The sequence below is a fragment of the Pristiophorus japonicus genome, chromosome 11 (genome assembly GCF_044704955.1).
Source record: "Pristiophorus japonicus isolate sPriJap1 chromosome 11, sPriJap1.hap1, whole genome shotgun sequence".
In the NCBI taxonomy this organism is placed as follows: Eukaryota; Metazoa; Chordata; class Chondrichthyes; family Pristiophoridae; genus Pristiophorus; species Pristiophorus japonicus.
In genome coordinates, this window is record NC_091987.1 from 69,105,116 (window position 1) to 69,125,248 (window position 20,133).

A 20,133-nucleotide genomic window follows, 5' to 3' on the forward strand; every position below is an offset into this window, starting at 1 on the left:
GTGGGGTGGGAGGTTAGTGTGTGTGTGGGGGGGGAGGTTGGTGTGTGTGTGGGGGGGAGGTTAGTGTGTGTGTGTGTGGGGGGGGGGGGTTAGTGTGTGTGTGTGGGGGGGGAGGTTTTTGTGTGTGTGTGTGTGTGGGGGGGGAGGTTTGTGTGTGTGTGTGTGTGTGTGGGGGGGGAGGTTTGTGTGTGTGTGTGTGTGTGGGGGGGGGGGGGAGGTTAGTGTGTGTGTGTGTGGGGGGGCGTGGTTAGTGTGTGTGTGTGTGTGGGGGGAGGTTAGTGTGTGTGTGTGTGTGTGTGGGGGGAGGTAAGTGTGTGTGTGGGGGGGCTGTTAGTGTATGTGTGTGTGTGTTGGGGGGGGGGAGGTTAGTGTGTGTGGGGGCAGGTCAGTGTGTGTAGAGAGGGGCGGGTCAGTGTGTGGGGGGCCGGAGTGTTAGTGTGTGGGGGGGGTGGTGTTAGTGTGTGTGTGGGGGTGTGGTTAGTGTGTGTGTGGGGGGGGGGGGTTAGTGTGTGTGTGGGGGGGGGAGGTTAGTGTGTGTGTGGGGGGAGGTTAGTGTGTGTGTGGGGGGAGGTTAGTGTGTGTGTGGGGGGGGTGCGGGTCAGTGTGTGTAAGGGGGGCGGGTCAGTGTGTGTGGGGGGGAGGTTAGTGTGTGTGTGGGGGGACGTTAGTGTGTGTGGGGGGAGGTTAGTGTGTGTGTGTGGGGGGAGGTTAGTGTGTGTGTGGGGGGACGTTAGTGTGTGTGGGGGGAGGTTAGTGTGTGTGGGGGCAGGTTAGTGAGTGTGTGTGGGGGGAGGTTAGTGAGTGTGTGTGGGGGGAGGTTAGTGTGTGTGTGTGTGGGGGGAGGTTAGTGTGTGTGTGTGTGGGGGGAGGTTAGTGTGTGTGGGGGGGGGGAGGTTAGTGTGTGTGGGGGGGGGAGGTTAGTGTGTGTGGGGGGGGAAGTTAGTGTGTGTGGGGGGGGGGAGGTTAGTGTGTGTTGGGGGGGGAGGTTAGTGTGTGTGTGTGGGGGCAGGTTAGTGTGTGTGTGGGGGGGGCGGGTTAGTGTGTGTGTGGGGGGGCGGGTCAGTGTGTGTGGGGGGGAGGTTAGTGTGTGTGTGTGTGGGGGGAGGTTAGTGTGTGTGTGGGGGGGAGGTTAGTGTGTGTGTGTGGGGGCAGGTTAGTGTGTGTGGGGGGGGGGGGGCGGGTTAGTGTGTGTGTGGGGGGGGGCGGGGGGGAGGTTAGTGTGTGTGTGTGGGGGGAGGTTAGTGTGTATGTGTGGGGGGAGGTTAGTGTGTGTGTGTTGGGGGGGGGGAGGTTAGTGTGTGTGTGTGTGGGGGGGGAGGTTTGTGTGTGTGTGTGTGTGGGGGGGGGAGGTTTGTGTGTGTGTGTGTGTGTGGGGGGGGAGGTTTGTGTGTGTGTGTGTGTGGGGGGGGGGGGGGAGGTTAGTGTGTGTGTGTGTGGGGGGGCGTGGTTAGTGTGTGTGTGTGTGTGGGGGGAGGTTAGTGTGTGTGTGTGTGTGTGTGGGGGGAGGTTAGTGTGTGTGTGTGTGTGTGTGGGGGGCAGGTTAGTGTGTGTGTGGGGGGGAGGTTAGTGTGTGTGTGGGGGGGGAGGTTGGTGTGTGTGTGGGGGGAGGTAAGTGTGTGTGTGGGGGGGCTGTTAGTGTATGTGTGTGTGTGTTGGGGGGGGGGGAGGTTAGTGTGTGTGGGGGCAGGTCAGTGTGTGTAGAGAGGGGCGGGTCAGTGTGTGGGGGGGGCGGAGTGTTAGTGTGTGGGGGGGGTGGTGTTAGTGTGTGTGTGGGGGTGTGGTTAGTGTGTGTGTGGGGGGGGGGGTTAGTGTGTGTGTGGGGGGGGGAGGTTAGTGTGTGTGTGGGGGGAGGTTAGTGTGTGTGTGGGGGGGGGTGCGGGTCAGTGTGTGTAAGGGGGGCGGGTCAGTGTGTGTGGGGGGAGGTTAGTGTGTGTGTGGGGGGACGTTAGTGTGTGTGGGGGGAGGTTAGTGTGTGTGGGGGCAGGTTAGTGAGTGTGTGTGGGGGGAGGTTAGTGTGTGTGTGTGGGGGGAGGTTAGTGTGTGTGTGTGTGGGGGGGAGGTTAGTGTGTGTGTGTGTGGGGGGAGGTTAGTGTGTGTGGGGGGGGGGAGGTTAGTGTGTGTGGGGGGGGGGGAGGTTAGTGTGTGTTGGGGGGGGAGGTTAGTGTGTGTGTGTGGGGGCGGGTTAGTGTGTGTGTGGGGGGGGGCGGGTTAGTGTGTGTGTGGGGGGGGCGGGTCAGTGTGTGTGGGGGGGAGGTTAGTGTGTGTGTGTGTGGGGGGAGGTTAGTGTGTGTGTGGGGGGGAGGTTAGTGTGTGTGTGGGGGGGAGGTTAGTGTGTGTGTGTGGGGGCAGAGGTTAGTGTGTGTGGGGGGGGGGGGGGCGGGTTAGTGTGTGTGTGGGGGGGGGCGGGTCAGTGTGTGTGGGGGGGAGGTTAGTGTGTGTGTGTGGGGGGAGGTTAGTGTGTATGTGTGGGGGGAGGTTAGTGTGTGTGTGTTGGGGGGGGGAGGTTAGTGTGTGTGTGTGTGGGGGGGGGGGGAGGTTAGTGTGTGTGTGTGGGGGCAGGTTAGTGTGTGTGTGGGGGGGGCGGGTTAGTGTGTGTGTGGGGGGGGCGGGTCAGTGTGTGTGGGGGGAGGTTAGTGTGTGTATGGGGGGGAGGTTAGTGTGTGTGTGTGGGGGCAGGTTAGTGTGTGTGTGGGGGGGGGCGGGTTAGTGTGTGTGTGGGGGGGGCGGTTAGTGTGTGTGTGTGGGGGGAGGTTAGTGTGTATGTGTGGGGGGAGGTTAGTGTGTGTGTGTTGGGGGGGGGAGGTTAGTGTGTGTGTGTGTGGGGGGGGGAGGTTAGTGTGTGTGTGTGTGTGGGGGGAGGTTAGTGTGTGTGTGTGTGTGTGTGGAGGGGGGAGGTTAGTGTGTGTCGGGGGGGTGCGGGTCAGTGTGTGCGGGAGGGCTTGGTCCATATGGGTGGGCGGGGGTGGTAGGGGTGAGTCAGTTTAGCGCAGGACTGGTTCTCCCCTAAGGGCATGGGATTCTTCAGGGTTCCCATGGAAAAAGGGGTTTCGATAATACAGTGTTATAAAACCAGTCATGAGGCTACTCGGGGAAATCTCACCATTTCCAATATAGCCAATTCTCCCCTATTTGTATTTGCTCATTCCATGCAGCATCATAATAAATCTGCATGTACCCTCTCTACTGCCACAACATCCTTCCAATAGTTTGGAGCTCAAAACTATACACAACTGTGGTCTTATTATGGTTTTGTATAGATTCACCATTAAATACTGATTTCTATATACCTGTAATATTGCCATAAACCCCAGAATTGCATGAACTTTTTTGTGGCCATATTCACTTGAGGTGCTGCTGTCTTGTGAACTTGAACCATAAATCCACATCACTCAGCTTTCCCCAATTCAAAGTATATTTATTACTTTCCTTTACGAAAATGTACCACTTCACATTTGTTGACACTGAATTCCAGCTGCCACTATTGTGTCCATTGCACCATTTTTTCAGTATCTTATAGCTTCCTTTGGACCTCAGAATTATTTTCTATGATTCCTATTTTATTATTATCACTCCCTCCAAGTGATGTACACAAGTGAACAGAAGTGGTTGCAGAACTGAACCCTGTGGGGCATCATTACCCACTACCAACCCTTTGAAAACTGCTCTTAACTCTTACTCTCAGTTTCCTCCCTTCTAACCAATTGTTAATTCTTTTCCAGGATGTCTTCACTGCACTGCCTTGTACTTTTCTCGCTGTTGATTTACAGTGGTAAGTTCTTTTCCTTCCTTTACTGGATTTAAAAAATAATTAATTTGAGCATTTAAAGCACATGAATAAACTTAAGATTAAATGCAAATATCAATGGGACTGATACTAGATACATAAATAATAAGAAATTTATTTTTCCCCTTGTTCAAACAAGTACAGGTTGAACCCCCCCCTTATCCGGAACCATTCCTGGCCACAGGGTGGCGCATGCGCAGAACTCCGACATGAACAAATTGAAGTCCTTCCTCGCTGCCGATTCCCGCAATCGCTGGCCTGACCCCGCGATCCACGCCCCCATGATCTCTCTGCTGCACTCCCAGCCCCAAGCCAGCCAGCCCCGATATCCCCTTGCTCAGTACCTGTACCATCCAATTTAGCGTGACCACCCCTCGTCCGGAAAAATCCCTTATCCAGAACAGGCCAGGTCCCGAGGGTTCCGGATAAGGGAGGTTCAACCTGTGCCAATTCTTATTTTGTCCGTAATTGGGACTTGTTAACAAGAAGCCGAGTGTGGTAGATTTTAGAGGTCTGATTTCATACAATGTGATTTTTTTTTTAGTGGGATCAACAATCATGACTTATCGGTATTGATGAAACTTTAATTCTACTCGAGCAAAAAATTACTCACTTAACTGATACATTTGATGAAACGGTTGGTAATCCAACTGTGGCTTATGAATTTTATGTGAAAAGTTTGAGCAGAAGATTCAAAAAGCTCAAGAACAACTTTCCAAAGCCCAAGCCCATGAAAGCCAAACAAAACAAACCAGCAACTAACAAGTATAAGTTCAAATAGAACAAAGTGCCTGTGCTTCATGGGCTGGATGCCATGTGTTGCAGAGCACGTGACTCATGGGCCATAGCTAGCACACTCTTGTTCAACGTTCTCAATAGTAAATGTGCGAGCAATGCTTGCATCACAATAAATTGGATTTGGGAACAGGTGCATGAAAATATACTGATTTAATTTGCGAGAATTGGACATTTTGTTGGACAAAAAAAGTGTTACGAAGTTAGCAAAATGAGTATGGCGTCGTCAGTTAGGAACATGAAACAAAATGTATGACATTAAATACTGTGCACAAGTAAATGTGATACCAACCAGTGGGAGAAACTATTACATATAATACACTTGTTTCCTTTCCTTATTCGCTGCCCTTAATAAGCCTCATATGCTTCCTGTTATTATGGTTATTGGTGCATTTAACTTAAGAAAGGTAGGGCAGAATTCAAAGATGACTTTATGGGTATGTTTTCCATGTTAAACCTGCCAGGAATAGGAACAAGGGCTGGGTGAGACCTGTCCTGTGAATTGTCTTACAAGTTAACTTTTGTGTCTTACTGAAAATCTCAATGTAAATACAGATGAAATATTGGGGTGTTACAACTCTCAAAACAACAAATGTAATAGTTACACGGGATGATATTGCAAATTTACTGTTTGGCTCAGATTTTAAAAAAACATTCAGGTACTTATCAACAATTTACAAAAGCTGGGAACTTCCTCGAAGCTCATCTTGCTCTCTTTCTGTAACTTAGACATAGACATAGACATAGAAAATAGGTGCAGGAGTAGGCCTTCGAGCCTGCACCACCATTCAATGAGTTCATGGCTGAACATGCAACTTCAGTACTCCATTCCTGCTTTCTCACCATGCCCCTTGATCCCCCTAGTAGTAAGGACTTCATCTAACTCCTTTTTGAATATATTTAGTGAATTGGCCTCAACAACTTTCTGTGGTAGAGAATTCCACAGGTTCACCACTCTCTGGGTGAAGAAGTTTCTCCTCATCTCGGTCCTAAATGGCTTACCCCTTATCCTTAGACTGTGACCCCTGGTTCTGGACTTCCCCAACATTGGGAACATTCTTCCTGCATCTAACCTGTCTAAACCCATCAGAATTTTAAACGTTTCTATGAGATCCCCTCTCATTCTTCTGAACTCCAGTGACTACAAGCCCAGTTGATCCAGTCTTTCTTGATATGTCTGTCCCGCCATCCCGGGAATCAGTCTGGTGAACCTTCGCTGCCCTCCATCAATAGCAAGAATGTCCTTCCACAAGTTAGGACACCAAAACTGTACACAATACTCCAGGTGTGGCCTCACCAAGACCCTGTACAACTGTAGTAACACCTCCCTGCCCCTGTACTCAAATCCCCTCGCTATGAAGGCCAACATGCCATTTGCTTTCTTAACCGCCTGCTGAACTTGCATGCCAACCTTCAATGACTGATGTACCATGACACCCAGGTCTCGTTGCACCTCCCCTTTTCCTAATCTGTCACCATTCAGATAATAGTCTGTCTCTCTGTTTTTACCACCAAAGTGGATAACCTCACATTTATCCACATTATATTTCATCTGCCGTGCATTTGCCCACTCACCTAACCTATCCAAGTCACTCTGCAGCCTCATAGCATCCTCCTCGCAGCTCACACTGCCACCCAACTTAGTGTCATCTGCAAATTTGGAGATACTACATTTAATCCCCTCGTCTAAATCATTAATGTACAATGTAAACAGCTGGGGCTCCAGCACAGAACCTTGCGGTACCCCACTAGTCACTGTGAGGTGGAAACCAGCTCTGAGGAATTTCACGACCATAATCTACCCTTTTTATGGGTATAAAAATGTTCTTTTTGAAACATTTTTTAAATGATAGAAAAACTGATCTGGACAGAATATAATATATATTTATACAAGTATTTGTTGAAGGTTTTGTTTGTAACTACATTATTTCCATTCCTTATTCAGAGGAGTTGACTATTTCCTCTGATCAGGCCACTGATGCAGAAATTGGCAAACATGTCACCCTCAAGTGTACATTTGACAGCGTTGCCAACAGTAATCCTACGGTGGTCTGGGAGAAGGCAGGTGTGGACGGAACTGTGTACAAGTACAAGGAAAATAAGGACGACCTCAGCAAACAGCATGTCAACTACACAGGAAGAACGGAACTCAATGGAAGCTCAATCCACAGTGGGGCTGCATCTCTTACACTGAAGAATGTTAATATCTGGGATGAAGGAACTTACACATGCCGTATCAGCGCTAGCAATGGATTCGATGCAAAATCCGTGAATCTGTTTGTTTGGGGTATGTCAACTGTCCTATTCTCTCTGCAATCAGGGTCAAGCACAGCTTGGTTTCATGTCTTTTATTATCACATACATTTCCAATGGCACCAGAGAAAAGAACAATTTTCATTTCATTTACTTGTTAATAAAGTTTGTTTGTAGAAAGACAATAATAATGGCTCCTCACATGGAATGTTGAGTTATACAACATTGAAAATATACGCCATGAATTTCTATGGGTTTCTGATTTCCTGTGGAAAGATCAGCGATTATGCAATTTTTCCAGGGTATTCACTGAAGCTGCAGATGGAGATCGGGAGACCTCTGCTGAAATTCTACCCCATAGTGTTTAGATCATGCAATTGTCAAACTTGACCCATGCAGAGGTAGGGATTAGAACAGTAACACAATTCTGTAATGCTGATGAAAATGTATCTCTCAGGAGAGAATGATCATCAGAAGCCCCAGAGAAATGGTGTAAATGGCAATTCTACTCCAAATGAAAAAATACTTGAAATAATTCTGAAGAGAGAAAAGACAGAACAATGTTTTGGCCAGGGTGCTTCTCCAGATTTGGTAAATGAAAAATAAACAAGCATTTTAGTTGAACTGAATAAAGGGGAGGAGCAGACAAAAACAAACAAATGGATACTTCAGCATAGAGAGGACCTCATTGGTTGCTGGCCTGTAATTTGCATAAAACAAACGCATATTGGTAGCTGATGTAAAATATCATCGTAGTCTGACAATAGACCAAAAAATAGAGATTAAAGAAACAAAGAATGTGAATAGCTAAGGCACCCAAGGAAGAAAGTGAGAAAATTGGAGAGAGTGACAAGACAGAAAGCATGTAGATCAGGTCTGAAATTAAACCAAACTGTTGTCATAAAAATCATGGGATTGTGGGGGGGGGGGGGGGGGCGGAGATTTACAACTTCTGCTCAGTGGCTGTTTTTTAATAAACTTAACCCCCCAAAAAATTCCTAGGCCTTTTGTGGAGCGGCCTCCTGCAGTCCTTTTAAGGATGGTTGGTTAGGCCAATCACCATCTGGTACGAATGGGCTGAGTGTGCGCAACACGCACGCCATCCACCTGTTCCTGAAAATTGTAAACTGAGCCTAACAAACAATGCATGAGCCTGATTCGCATATTGTAAGGGGCCTAACTCCTGTGCACTGTGCGCACATTTGCAGGCTAGCCTGAAAATTGAATCAGGGGGACTTGGTTTCGAATGGGTGGCCAAGGTGCCTACTCCCCATCAACTGCTAGCCACCCGTTCGTCAGGCAAGAAACCAGCAGGCGGAAGATGAAAATTGTCACCAATGAGTGTACCGACCCCCATTTTATCAAGCTAGAGATTATAGCAAAGCTGGCAGTATAGCTCAGATCTTCTAGCTTCGTGTTATTCCAAACTGACACCAGTCCACTGGTATAATTGGCGAAGATCATTCTATTGGGCCTTATTCATGCCTTATTGGGCCGTAAGTTGTGGCTTCTCCAGGTGCGTACGATGTGCGCACGCGCCCGAAGAGGCCTAGCACGTTCCAGATTTAGGCATGTGAAGCGCATGCACCCGAACCCGGCACTTGCGTTCTGTCAACATTTCTTTTGACAAATCTCGCACATCGCCAGGAAAAGGGCCATCACGGGCGGAAATTTGGGCTATTTACCCAACTCCTGCCCAGCGAATGTCGATAAAACTCTTACACTTGGTAAAAGTAGGCTTAAGGCCTGCTTTTATCAGTGTAAGAGTTTTAAAAGATAGAGTAATTACATTTTATCACTTAAAAAAAAATTAAAAACCCTGTCCATTAAGATAAGTTTATTTTTAACCCTATTAAAACAGTAAAAAAAAAATTCAAAAAAAGAATTTTTTTTTCCAAAACATTTCATTTAATTCAATTTCAGTTAATTTTAAATATGCGAGGTTTTTTTTATGTATGTATTTTGTTTGTGTTTTGGGGGGTATTCTCATAGTATTGGGAGCTCGTACAAACGTAACTCAACATTACTATCAATGAGAATACAGTACTACATTTTCATTGGTGGTCCAGGCCCATGTGATCCCAGGATACGCTGGGCTGCATATCTAGGCCTCGGACCGGAAGTGTTCGTTCCTCTGGGACCACCAGGTATTTTCGTAAATATCTTTTCGGTCGGAGGCATCCCTCCGCAGGAAGCCTCCGACTGCAATGTTTGGCCCAATATATTGAATGACTTGGGCACAGCACGGAGAGAAAGATGGAGCAGCGAGGATCACACACCTGTCAAGGCACCCAATTTTTGGTCTATTTAAATTACTAGAAGGAAAATCAGAATGACTCCCTACGTGATTTTCTTATCTGCACTACGTCCAGGCGAATTTAATACCTCAGGCTCAGGAACAGGAAAATCTGCCCAATAGTGCTTTTAAAATCACTTAAAAAAAAAGTAACATTTTAAGGATTTATTCTAATTTACAAATGTCAAAAAAACCAATATGCTTATCAAAACTAATAAGCCCAAAACAGCAATATTTACAAAGAACTTGGTTTATCGGGACTAGGTTATCAATGCAATCATCTATATATGGAGGTTATTCAGAGATGGGATAGTTCAGGTACAAACTAGACACATTCCACTGAAGGGAAAAGGTCGAGCTTCCAAAGCTAATGTGCCTTGGATGACAAAGGAAATAAAATAGAAAAAGTAGGCTTATGACAATTTTCAGGAGCAAGATTCATTTAATAACCAGGAAGATTATGGAAAGTACAGAAGGGAATTGAAAAAGTTAATACGGCAGATAGAGAGTCTATGAGAAAAGATTAGCAGGCAACATTAAATTGAACCCTAAAACGATTTGGCCGCGATTTTGCCAATGGGTGCAAGTTGGGTGCGGGAGGCATTGGTGGTGTGTAGAGTACCCGCTCCCGGCTATAGCCCGCCCGCTAATAGCAATCTTCCGTGGCTGGGGCTTGTTAAGTCCGCCCTGTGGGTATACCGGCCAATTAACTGGAAGCGGGTCTGATGATATCATCAGTTGGTTTCCTTAAAGGGACCATTCCCAACTTTTGTTTGACCATTCTGTCAGTGTCTTGCAGCATTGAGCTGCTGCAAACACTGACAGACACTGCACAAAGGTGCATGGCTGTACCCAGGCTCTCCCATGACTCCCTCCAGATGCTTATGGAGGAAGTCACAGCACGCAGAGAGGTTCTCTTCCCTTCCAAAGGACGGAAGAGACCTCTTCAGGAGACCAACGCAGCCTGGTTGCACATTGCACAGGAGGGCATAAGCAAGGATGTCGTCTGGAGGAGCTGGCTGCAGTAGCACAAACCTTTCAATGATCTCAGTAGATCTCGAAACGTTACTGCAAAGCCACACTCAACCTCATTCTGCTGTGCCACTCGTCACATCCCCATCACTTTGCAATCCCTACCCTACTCGTGCACATCCTTACTCACAACAAACTTACCTTGCACCTCCACCAATCTCTCTCTATCTACAGTATCACTTCCCTATCTCACTAGCCATCCCTCACACTCACCTTGTCCAATCATAACCTCTAACAGCACGCAAGGAAAGGCACTTCGGTTTCAGCCAATGTTCATGTTGAGAATCTGTTAATGTGTTGTCAAACATTGAAATCTTTATTTTGAACACTTTGTGTTCTTGCACAGATTTGTGTGCATCTTTGGAAGTGCCTTCGTGAGTTGTTGTGAATGGTGAGACATAAAGGTATCCCCCACAATGGTGATGAGTGTGAAAGGAATGGGTTGGACATTGCAGGGATCCTTTATGGTGCTGGTGTGGGGTGGTGCCAACCTGGTGCATCATGTGGCAGCCAGGGTGCACAATGTCAAGTTAAGTAAATGTAACCATGGTGAGGCCATCTCTGGCCTCCCAGGCAACAATGTGGTTTAGTGCTGATGGTCTGGGTCCTGTGCAGCATCAGGTGATTGCACAGTAGATTGATGGTGGTGTTGATGTTGGTGTTGGGGCTGATTGTGGTGTGATTCTGAGGACCAAGGTGAGCCTTTTTCCAGGGCACTGATGCTACTGGAATAGATGGCAGCTGAGCTTGAAATAACAGAAGTGATCTCTCAATTATGAGAAAGTTGCTCCAAGGAGATGACAGTGAATAGAGAGTTCACTGCAAAGACTTCCAACTGCATATAGCTCAAAATTTCCTGCCAAATCCTGAAGGCATCAGCTTCTGACATTGGAAAGTGAACAGCTATGAAATGGTAGCTTTTATACCACTTCTGTGGTTGTCAACTAGCCAAAGCAATGGAGAGTCACTGAGAACCCGACACACTTACCTGGTGAGTTCCTCGAGGGAGAGGAAACCCGACAAAATTGTGGTAAAATTGTAACTGCCTGCTTTTAATCCTCTTAAATACCACTAAACTATCTGTTACGTACGTTAACGAACTGGCCTGGCGTTGGGTTTGCGATCGGCATGCAGACTCTCATGGAGGCGGGTTTAGAGCGGGATCCTGAACCGCTGTCAATCAGGGTCATTTTGACCTCAGCTGGCATCTATTCCAGTAGCCTCCAAACCTGCACACGCAGGGCTGGGAAGATTTCGGCCATTAAGTGGAAGTGTTTAGCTAGGGAAAAAGTTGGGCCTATTGAGAACCGAAAGGGAAATCTTCATATAGAGGCAGAGGACATGGCTAAAGTATTAAATGAGTACTTTGCATCTGTCTTCATAATTAAAGCTTATAATATGAAGGTTACACAAAGAGGAGAGGGAAGTTAATAGAGAAGACGTACTAAAAAGATTAGCATTATTGAAAGTTGGTAAGTCACCTGGTCCCGATGGAATGCATCCTAGGCTGCAGATAGAAGCAAAGCTAGAAATAGCAGAAGCATTGGTCACAACCTTTCAATTCTCATTGGATACAGGACTAGTGCCGGAGGACTGGAGTGTTGCTAATGTTATATCACTATTCAAGAAAGCAGAGAGGAATAAACCAGAAAAATACAGGCCAGTCAGCCTAATAACAGTGGTGGGGAAGTTATTTAAAACCATTAGTAGATGGATTTGTTAAAGTTAAATCGTGTCTGACTAACTTGATTTAATTCTTTGATGAGGTAACAGAGAAAGTTGATCAAGGTAGTGCAGTAGATGTATATATGGACTTTCGAAAGGTATTCGACAAAGTGCCACTCAGGTTTATAAGAAACTGTAAGTCCATGGAATTGAGGGGAAAGTGGCAATACAGATATGAAATTGGCTCTGTGACAGGAAGCAAAGGGTATTGGAGGATGGATGTTTATCAGAGTGGGAGGTGGTTTGCAGTGGTGATACCCAAGGATCAGTTTTGGGTCCATTCAATTTTTATAAATGACCTAAACTCTGGTGTAGGGAGAAGCATTATAACGTTTGCAGATGATATGAAACTTGGCATGGTAGTAGATAGTGATGAAGATAGTTATGTTTCAGGATGACAAGGACAGGATGGTGAAATGGGCGGAACTATGGCAGATGAGTTCAATGCGGAGAAGTGTGAAGTGATACACTTTGGGAGGATTAATATGGAAAGACAGTATACTATAAATGGCACGATTTTGAAAAGTGTAGATGAGCAGAGAGACCTTGGTGTTCATATACATAAATTGTTAACGGTGGCAGGGCAAGTTGATAAGGTAGTTAAAAAAGAATATGGGTTACTTGGGTTTATAAATGGAGAATATAAAAGTAAAGAGATCTTGATAGAACTTTATAAATCATGGTTAGGCATTAGCTGGAATATTGTGGACACCACATTTCATGTAAAGGCATTTAGAAAGGGTACAGAGGAGGTCTACCAGGATGTTATCAGGGATAGAAACATAGAAAATAGGTGCAGGAATAGGCCATTCAGCCCTTCGAGCCTGCACCATCATTTAATATCATGTATTTAAGTACCCCATTCCTTCTTTCTCTCCATACCCCTTGATCCCTTTAGCCTTGAGAGCCACATCTAATTCTCCTTTGAATATATCTAACGAACTGGCTCCAACAACTTTCTGTGGTAGAGAATTCCACATGCCCACAACTCTGTGAGTGAAGAAGTTTCTCCTCATCTCGGTCCTAAATGGCTTACCCTTTATCCTTAGACTGGTTCTGGACTTCCCCAACATCGGAAACATTCTTCCTGTATCTAACCTGTCCAATCCCGTCAGAATTTTATATGTTTCTATGATCCCCTCTCATTCTTCTAAATTCCATTGAATACAAGCCTAGTCAATCCAGTCTTTCTTCATATGTCAGTTCTGTCATCCCGGGAATCAGTCTGGTGAACCTTCGCTGCACTCCCTCAATAGCAACAATGTCCTTCCTCAGATTAGGAGACCAAAACTGTACACAGTATGCAAGGTGTGGCCTTACCAAGGCCCTGTACAACTGCAGTAAACCCTCCCTGCTCCTATACTCGAATCCTCTCGCTATGAAGGCCAACATGTCATTTGCCACCTTCACCGCCTGCTGCACTTCAATGACTGATGTACCATGACACCTAGGTCTCGTTGCACCTCCCCCTTTACCAATCTGTCACCATTCAGATAATAATCAGCCCTCCTGTTTTTACCACCAAAGTGGATAACCTCACATTTTTCCACATTATACTGCATCTGCCATGTATTTGCCCACTCACCTAACCTGTCCAAGTCACCCTGCAGCCTCTTAGCATCCTCCTCACAGCTCACACTGCCACCCAGCTTAGTGTCATCTGCAAACTTGGAGATATTACATTCAATTCCTTTGTCTAGATCATTAATGTATATTGTAAATAGCTGGGGTCCCAGCACTGAACCTTGCGGTGCCCCACTGGTCACTGACTGCCATTCTGAAAAGGACTCATTTATTCCTACTCTCTGCTTCCTGTCTGCCAACCAGTTCTCTATCCACGTTAGTACATTACCCTCAATACCATGTGCTTTGATTTTGCACACTAATCTCTTATGTGGGACCTTGTCAAAAGCCTTTTGAAAGTCTAAATACACCACATCCACTGGCTCCCCCTTGTCCACTCTACTAGTTACATCCTCAAAAAATTCCAGAAGATTTGTCGAGCATGATTTCCCTTTCATAAATCCATGCTGACTTGGACCGATCCTGTTACTGCTTTCCAAATGTGCTGTTATTACATCTTTAATAATTGATTCCAACATTTTCCCCACCACCGTTGTATGTCAGGCTGACCGACCTATAATTCCCTGTTTTCTCTCTCCCTCCTTTATTAAAAAGTGGGGTTATGAGGAGAGGTTGGAAAAGTTAGGACTGTTCTCCTTGGAACAGAGAAATTAAGAGGTGACCTAATAGAGATTTTCAAGATGATGAGAGGCTTTGCTAGAGTAGATAGAGAAAAACTATTCCCTCTTGCGGTATAAAATCATTGGCAAAAGATCTAGAGGAAGGTGATGAGAAATGTTTTCACTTGGTGAGTTGTCAGGATCTGGAATGCTCTATCTGAAAAGGTGGTGGAAGCTGATTCCATAAATAATTTTAAAAGAGAATTGGACAGGTACTTGAGGATAAGAAATGTCAGGGTTACGGACAAAGAACGGGAATGTGGGACTAATCACGACTGCTCTTCCAAAGAACCAGCACAGGCATGATGGGCTGAATGGCTTCCTCCTGTACTGTAATGTTCTATGATTCTGATACCTTCATGCTGAAATTTGGGGCTTTGGATTAAATAAAGCTCTCAACTTACTCCTTGTAATTTCATTGGTGTTTTCTTTGCTCGGGAGTAAACACCATTGCAATACTGGCTGTAGTAGAGAGAATCTCTTTAATTTGAGAGCTCCGCTATTATGAAAAATATAATGTTCTATAATGGGGTTGCATGCATATTCTTATCTATATGGTGCACTATATAATGATATGCTAAAGTTCAGTGACTATAATTCATATTTCTTTCTTAGCACAAGTTATTGATGGTCTCCATATCTCATTGACGCCTGATGAAATGCTGCTTTGCCACTCTTTGGGGTGGTACCCAGCCCCAGAGATTACCTGGAGTGACACATCTGGTAACATTTTGGACAAAGATTGTGATACAACCCTGACGACAGACAACAATGGATTCTTTAACGTGTCACATGTCCTAAAACAGCATAACTTGGAGGATCAGTACATCTGTTCCATAAAGCATAAGTGGATGGCAAAGCCTCAGCATATTCGAGCAGCATTCTCATTGGGTGAGTTTATTTGTGAGGCTAATGCTCAGATTAAATGTAACTTTATAAACCATTTTAAGAGTTGTAAAAAAGAATTATATCTGTTGGGTAGAAGGAGAATCACAGCAAGAACAAAATTATAGAAGCTGACTAAGCTCAAAGATAACCTAAAGGAGAAGCAGGAATATTTTGAAGACACCGGAAACATATGCTTTGAAATTATGCTGTGTGATATTAGAATGAAGGCTCACATTCATTTGAAATTCCTTTGTTACTTTAATGGAGGTGTTGACCCAACAAGATGGATTCAGACAGAAAGTGAAAACCCAATCAATAATTCAAGGAATACCTTGGATAACTAGGAATTGACTGATGGGTTGGAAGAATTCTTGATATCAGTCTTCACAAATAGTTGGATTAATGTCTTGTTAAACTGGCAGCTAACATAAGGTTATTAATACAAATGTATTAAGTTTGTTTTTAGTATGGGAGTATTGCATTGCGTGATTTCACCTACAGGTCTAGTTTTGTAAGGCTGTTACAGTGTAAGCTGTTAGTGACCAAAAGTGCAGAATCTTTTGCTTGAATGTGACTTAATCTGCCAGTTTCCTCAGGGGTTGATAGTTTAAATGAGAAACAAATGCAAAACCTAATATAGATTCATATTTATTTAAATAAAGAAACATGGATCGACTCAAACAGGGATGAACCTTTCTGTCCATGTTAAAAATGTATCACCTTTATCTGTCATGTACTTGAAACTATTCTTGAGGAGGGAAGTCAGGGAACAGTCAGGTCAGCCACTTCAGGACTAAGCATATTTAGAACCTTGTGAGCAAATCAAAATGTTCTTATGTAAATTTCTTTTTTTTTTATAAATGAATATTACAATCTGCTCAGCCAGATTAACTAACTTTGGGACAGCTATACTGGTTGTAGCTCATGAAAAGCTTTAAAAGATTATTGTTAGTGGTGCTGAATGATTGGTATGAAATAGCCCAATGTTACATATAAAATAGGCATCACCTGCACTCTGACATTTAGTGATTGTAATCATAATATATCTTGAACAGTTATCTTGGATAATGCAGGACTCTAATATGTTGGCACTGTTTTTACACATCTGCACCTCATAACCACACTAGCAGAACAAATACTGAAGGGGCTATAGGAAGGGAGGGAACTTAAAACAATCATTATCACTAGAAAAAAAGTACTCGGTAAAATAATGGGACTAAAGGTGGACAAGTCCCCTGGACCTGATGGCCTGCATCCTAGGGTCTTAAAAGAAGTGGCTGCAGAGATAGTGGATGCATTGGTGACAATCTACCAAAATTCCCTGGATTCTGGAGAAGTCCCAGCAGATTGGAAAACTGCAAATGTAACACCCCTATTGAAAAAAGGAGGGGGATAGAACGCAGGAAACTAAAGACTAGTTAGCCGAACATCTGTTGTTGGGAAAATGCTGGAGTACATTATTAAGGAAGCAGTAGCAGGACATTTGGAAAAGCATGATTTAATCAAGCAGAGTGGGCATGGTTTTATGAAAAGGAAATCATGTTTGACAAATTTGCACAAGATAAGAATTCACGAGGTTGGGGGTAATATATTAGCATGGTTAGAGGATTGGTGAACTAACAGAAAACAGAGAGTCGGGATAAATGGGTCATTTTCCGGTTGGCGAACGGTAACTACTGGGGTGCCACAGGGATCGGTGCTGGGGCCTCAACTATTTACACTCTATATTAATGACTTGGATGAAGGGACCGGGTGTAATGTAGCCAAATTTGCTGGTGCTACAAAGATGGGTGGGTAAGCAAATTGTGAGGAGGACACAAAGAATCTGCAAAGCGATATAGACAGGCTAAGAGTGGGCAAACATTTGGCAGATGGAGTGTAATGTGCGAAAGTGTGAGGTTATCCACATTGGCAGGAAAAATAAAAAGCAAATTATTATTTAAATGGAGAGAGGTTACAAAATTCTGCAGTGCAGAGGGACCTGGGGGTCCTTGTGCATGAAACATAAAGTTATTATGCAGGTGCAGCAAGTAATCAGGAAGGCAAATGGAATGTTGACCTTTATTGCAAGGGAAATAGAGTATAAAAACAGGGAAGTCCTGCTACAACTGTACAGGGTATTGGTGAGGCCACACCTGGAGTGTACAGTTTTGGTCTCCTTATTTAAGGAGGGATATACTTGCATTGGAGGCAGTTCAGAGAAGGTTCACTAGGTTGATTCCTGAGATGAACGGATTGACTTACGAAGAAAGGTTTGGCCTATACTCATTGGCTTTCAGAAGAATGAGAGATGATCTTATTGAAACATATAAGATACTGAGGGGGCTCGACAAGATAGATGCAGAGAGGATGTTTCCATTCATGGGGGAATCTGGAACTAGGGGACATAGTTTAAGTATAAGGGTCGCCCATTTAGAACTGAGATGAGGGGAAATTTCTTCTCTGAGGGTAGTAAATCTGTGGAATTCTCTGCCCCAGAGATCTGTGGACACTGAGTCATTGAATATATTTAAGGTGGAGATAGACAGATTTTTGAGCGACAAGGGAGTGAAGGGTTATGGGGAGCGGGCAGGGAAGTGGGGCTGAGCCCAAGATCAGATCAACCATGATCTTATTAAATGGCGGAGCAGGCTCGAGGAGACAAATGGCTTACTCCTACTCCTATTTCTATGTTCTTATATTCTTATGTCTTTATATTTCCTTTATTTTCAGGTGGGAAAAACATGCTTCATTTTGTTGCTGAAAACAATTCGCCAGGTTTATAAATCAAAAGCTGTGATGCCTTTGGAGCCTTCAGATAGTTTCTCTGAATAATTCTGATTCTCACTGGATTTCAAAGCTTTTCCAGAAGGAAACCTGCACATGTTTTATCCAATTAAGGAATAGTCTGATTCTTTGCTTATTGATTAAGGAAATCTTTTGTCTTTTAAAAAATCTCACCGAGGAACTGGGAGATAAATGGCTGTCCTTTATGTATCTGAAAAATGTGTGGCTAGGGCAGGAAAATTAAAAATTGGGGTTGGGGGCACCTCGGCATTGATGCCAGATGTCATATTTACATACGGGTTGAGTCCGAGTCGAATCTCGTGCTGGTGTGGCGATGAGATTCGTTGCACACCTGGCGCAGCACTCCCCGGCAGTGCTTCTATGTGCCGTCGCAAAACCCGACCGGAGGATCACGACCGGACGAAAAAGACCTCACTGCCCCGTTTTTCACCGCGGAGTGTCAAAACTCGGCGAAACCTGGGTCACAAATGTCCTGAAAATACAGCCCTGGATCTCTAGAAATAAACCTTACTGCTTGGTTTGCTTTTTTAATGGCCTTACTAACCTGTGTCGCTAATTTTAGTGATTTGTGTATTGCTACTCTGAGATCCCGTTGCTCCTCTATTCCGCCCAGATTCGCACCCGCCAGGTAATAAGTGACTTCGCTATTCTTCCTACCAAAATCTAATATCTCGCATTTATCTGTGTTGAAATTAATTTGCCAATTATATGCCCATTCTGCGTTTATTAATGTCCTCCTGTAATTTGTTGCAGTCCACCTCCGTATTGACTACCCTCCAATTTTCTGTCATCCGCAAATTTAGAAATTGTGTTTTCGATTCCAAAGTCCAAATCGTTAATATAAATTGTGATTATTACGCATAAGCAGGATTTATAGGGGTAAATATAGGTGTGACAGCAGGCTATGTACATCAGTATTGGGCTGGAAAATTTCACTCTAGGTTTAGGGGTCTTGCTATTGAGGGAGTGCAGCGAAGGTTCACCAGACTGATTCCCGGGATGGCGGGACTGACCTATCAAGAAAGACTGGATCAACTGGGCTTGTATTCACTGGAGTTCAGAAGAATGAGAGGGGACCTCATAGAAACGTTTAAAATTCTGACGGGGTTAGACAGGTTAGATGCAGGAAGAATGTTCCCAATGTTGGGGAAGTCCAGAACCAGGGCACACAGTCTAAGGATAAGGGGGAAGCCATTTAGGACCGAGATGAGGAGTAATTTCTTCACCCAGAGAGTGGTGAACCTGTGGAATTCTCTACCACAGAAAGTTGTTGAGGCCAATTCACTAAATATATTCAAAAAGGAGTTAGATGAAGTCCTTACTACTAGGGGAATCAAGGGGTATGGTGAGAAAGCAGGAGTGGGGTACTGAAGTTGTATGTTCAGCCATGAACTCATTGAATGGCGGTGCAGGCTAGAAGGGCCGAATGGCCTACTCCTGCACCTATTTTCTATGTTTCTATGATTCCATAAATTAGTGCTGGAGCAGAATTTTGTGTGACAGAAAATCATGTGGAGTGTACTGGCCTCCAGGTTGGCATTCCTGACATGTTCTCTGTTCACATGAAGCTCTGCACTATAATGGCCTTGAATTTGTGGTTAGAGGCTTCCCGCAGGAAAAGGTCACCGATCCGCAAAGAGAAGGCCCATGTACCTAGTGGTCCAGGAGGTACGGAGATTCGCTGTCCTGAGCCTCTCCGGTACCCGCAGGTAGAGACCTACATATCTCGGGCGCACGCGGTTTGCAAGCGCCCCTGGGCTCACGTGGGCTGGCCCAACCAATAAAAGAGGGGAATCCCGCTTCATGCTTATAGAGATTCTGTATGTAATGTGTAAATGATTACTATTTGTTTTTTATGTTTTATTAAACTCTTTTACCAGGTGTAAGAATTTCACATGCATTCACTGAGCAAATAGCGAGGCCCCATAGGGGCCACAAGTTATAGCCCATTATCGTACACTTGTCAGATTATGATAGAATTTGTAGATAGTATTCTGACTATCATTGTCTTATCGCAGAGCAACATTTTAACAAGATACATTCAAAATGACATGGAAAGTGTTGTTGAGTTTATTTTGTGTACTTTATGACTTGTTTGCTTCCCTACCCCCATCCCCATTTACTTGCTTACCCGTCGAGTTTTCTGGACAAATTCCATTCCCGATACTTCAATTTAGGATACATTTGGTAATTCCAGTTTCAGACACAGTTGAGATTAGAATTTAATTGGGTGGAATTTTCCAGGAGGTCAGCTGCGGGTCGGATGGGAAATGTTTTTTTTTGACAGCAGGTCGGAACCCCGCTGTCAACCCGCCATCACACACCTTTCT

General features: G+C 44.8%; 1 protein-coding gene across 1 annotated transcript in view; it reads left to right on the forward strand.

Moving 5' to 3' along the window:
- vtcn1 (V-set domain containing T cell activation inhibitor 1) overlaps positions 1-19,853 on the forward strand; it is a 22,427-nt gene extending 2,574 nt beyond the window's left edge. The window contains exons 2-5 of the mRNA XM_070893495.1: positions 3,720-3,769; positions 6,525-6,866; positions 14,744-15,019; positions 17,729-19,853. Of these exons, the coding sequence (XP_070749596.1) occupies positions 3,720-3,769; positions 6,525-6,866; positions 14,744-15,019; positions 17,729-17,781 (721 nt within the window). The 3' untranslated portion in view covers positions 17,782-19,853. The remainder of the gene's footprint in view (positions 1-3,719; positions 3,770-6,524; positions 6,867-14,743; positions 15,020-17,728) is intronic.
- Positions 19,854-20,133: the final 280 nt, after the last annotated feature.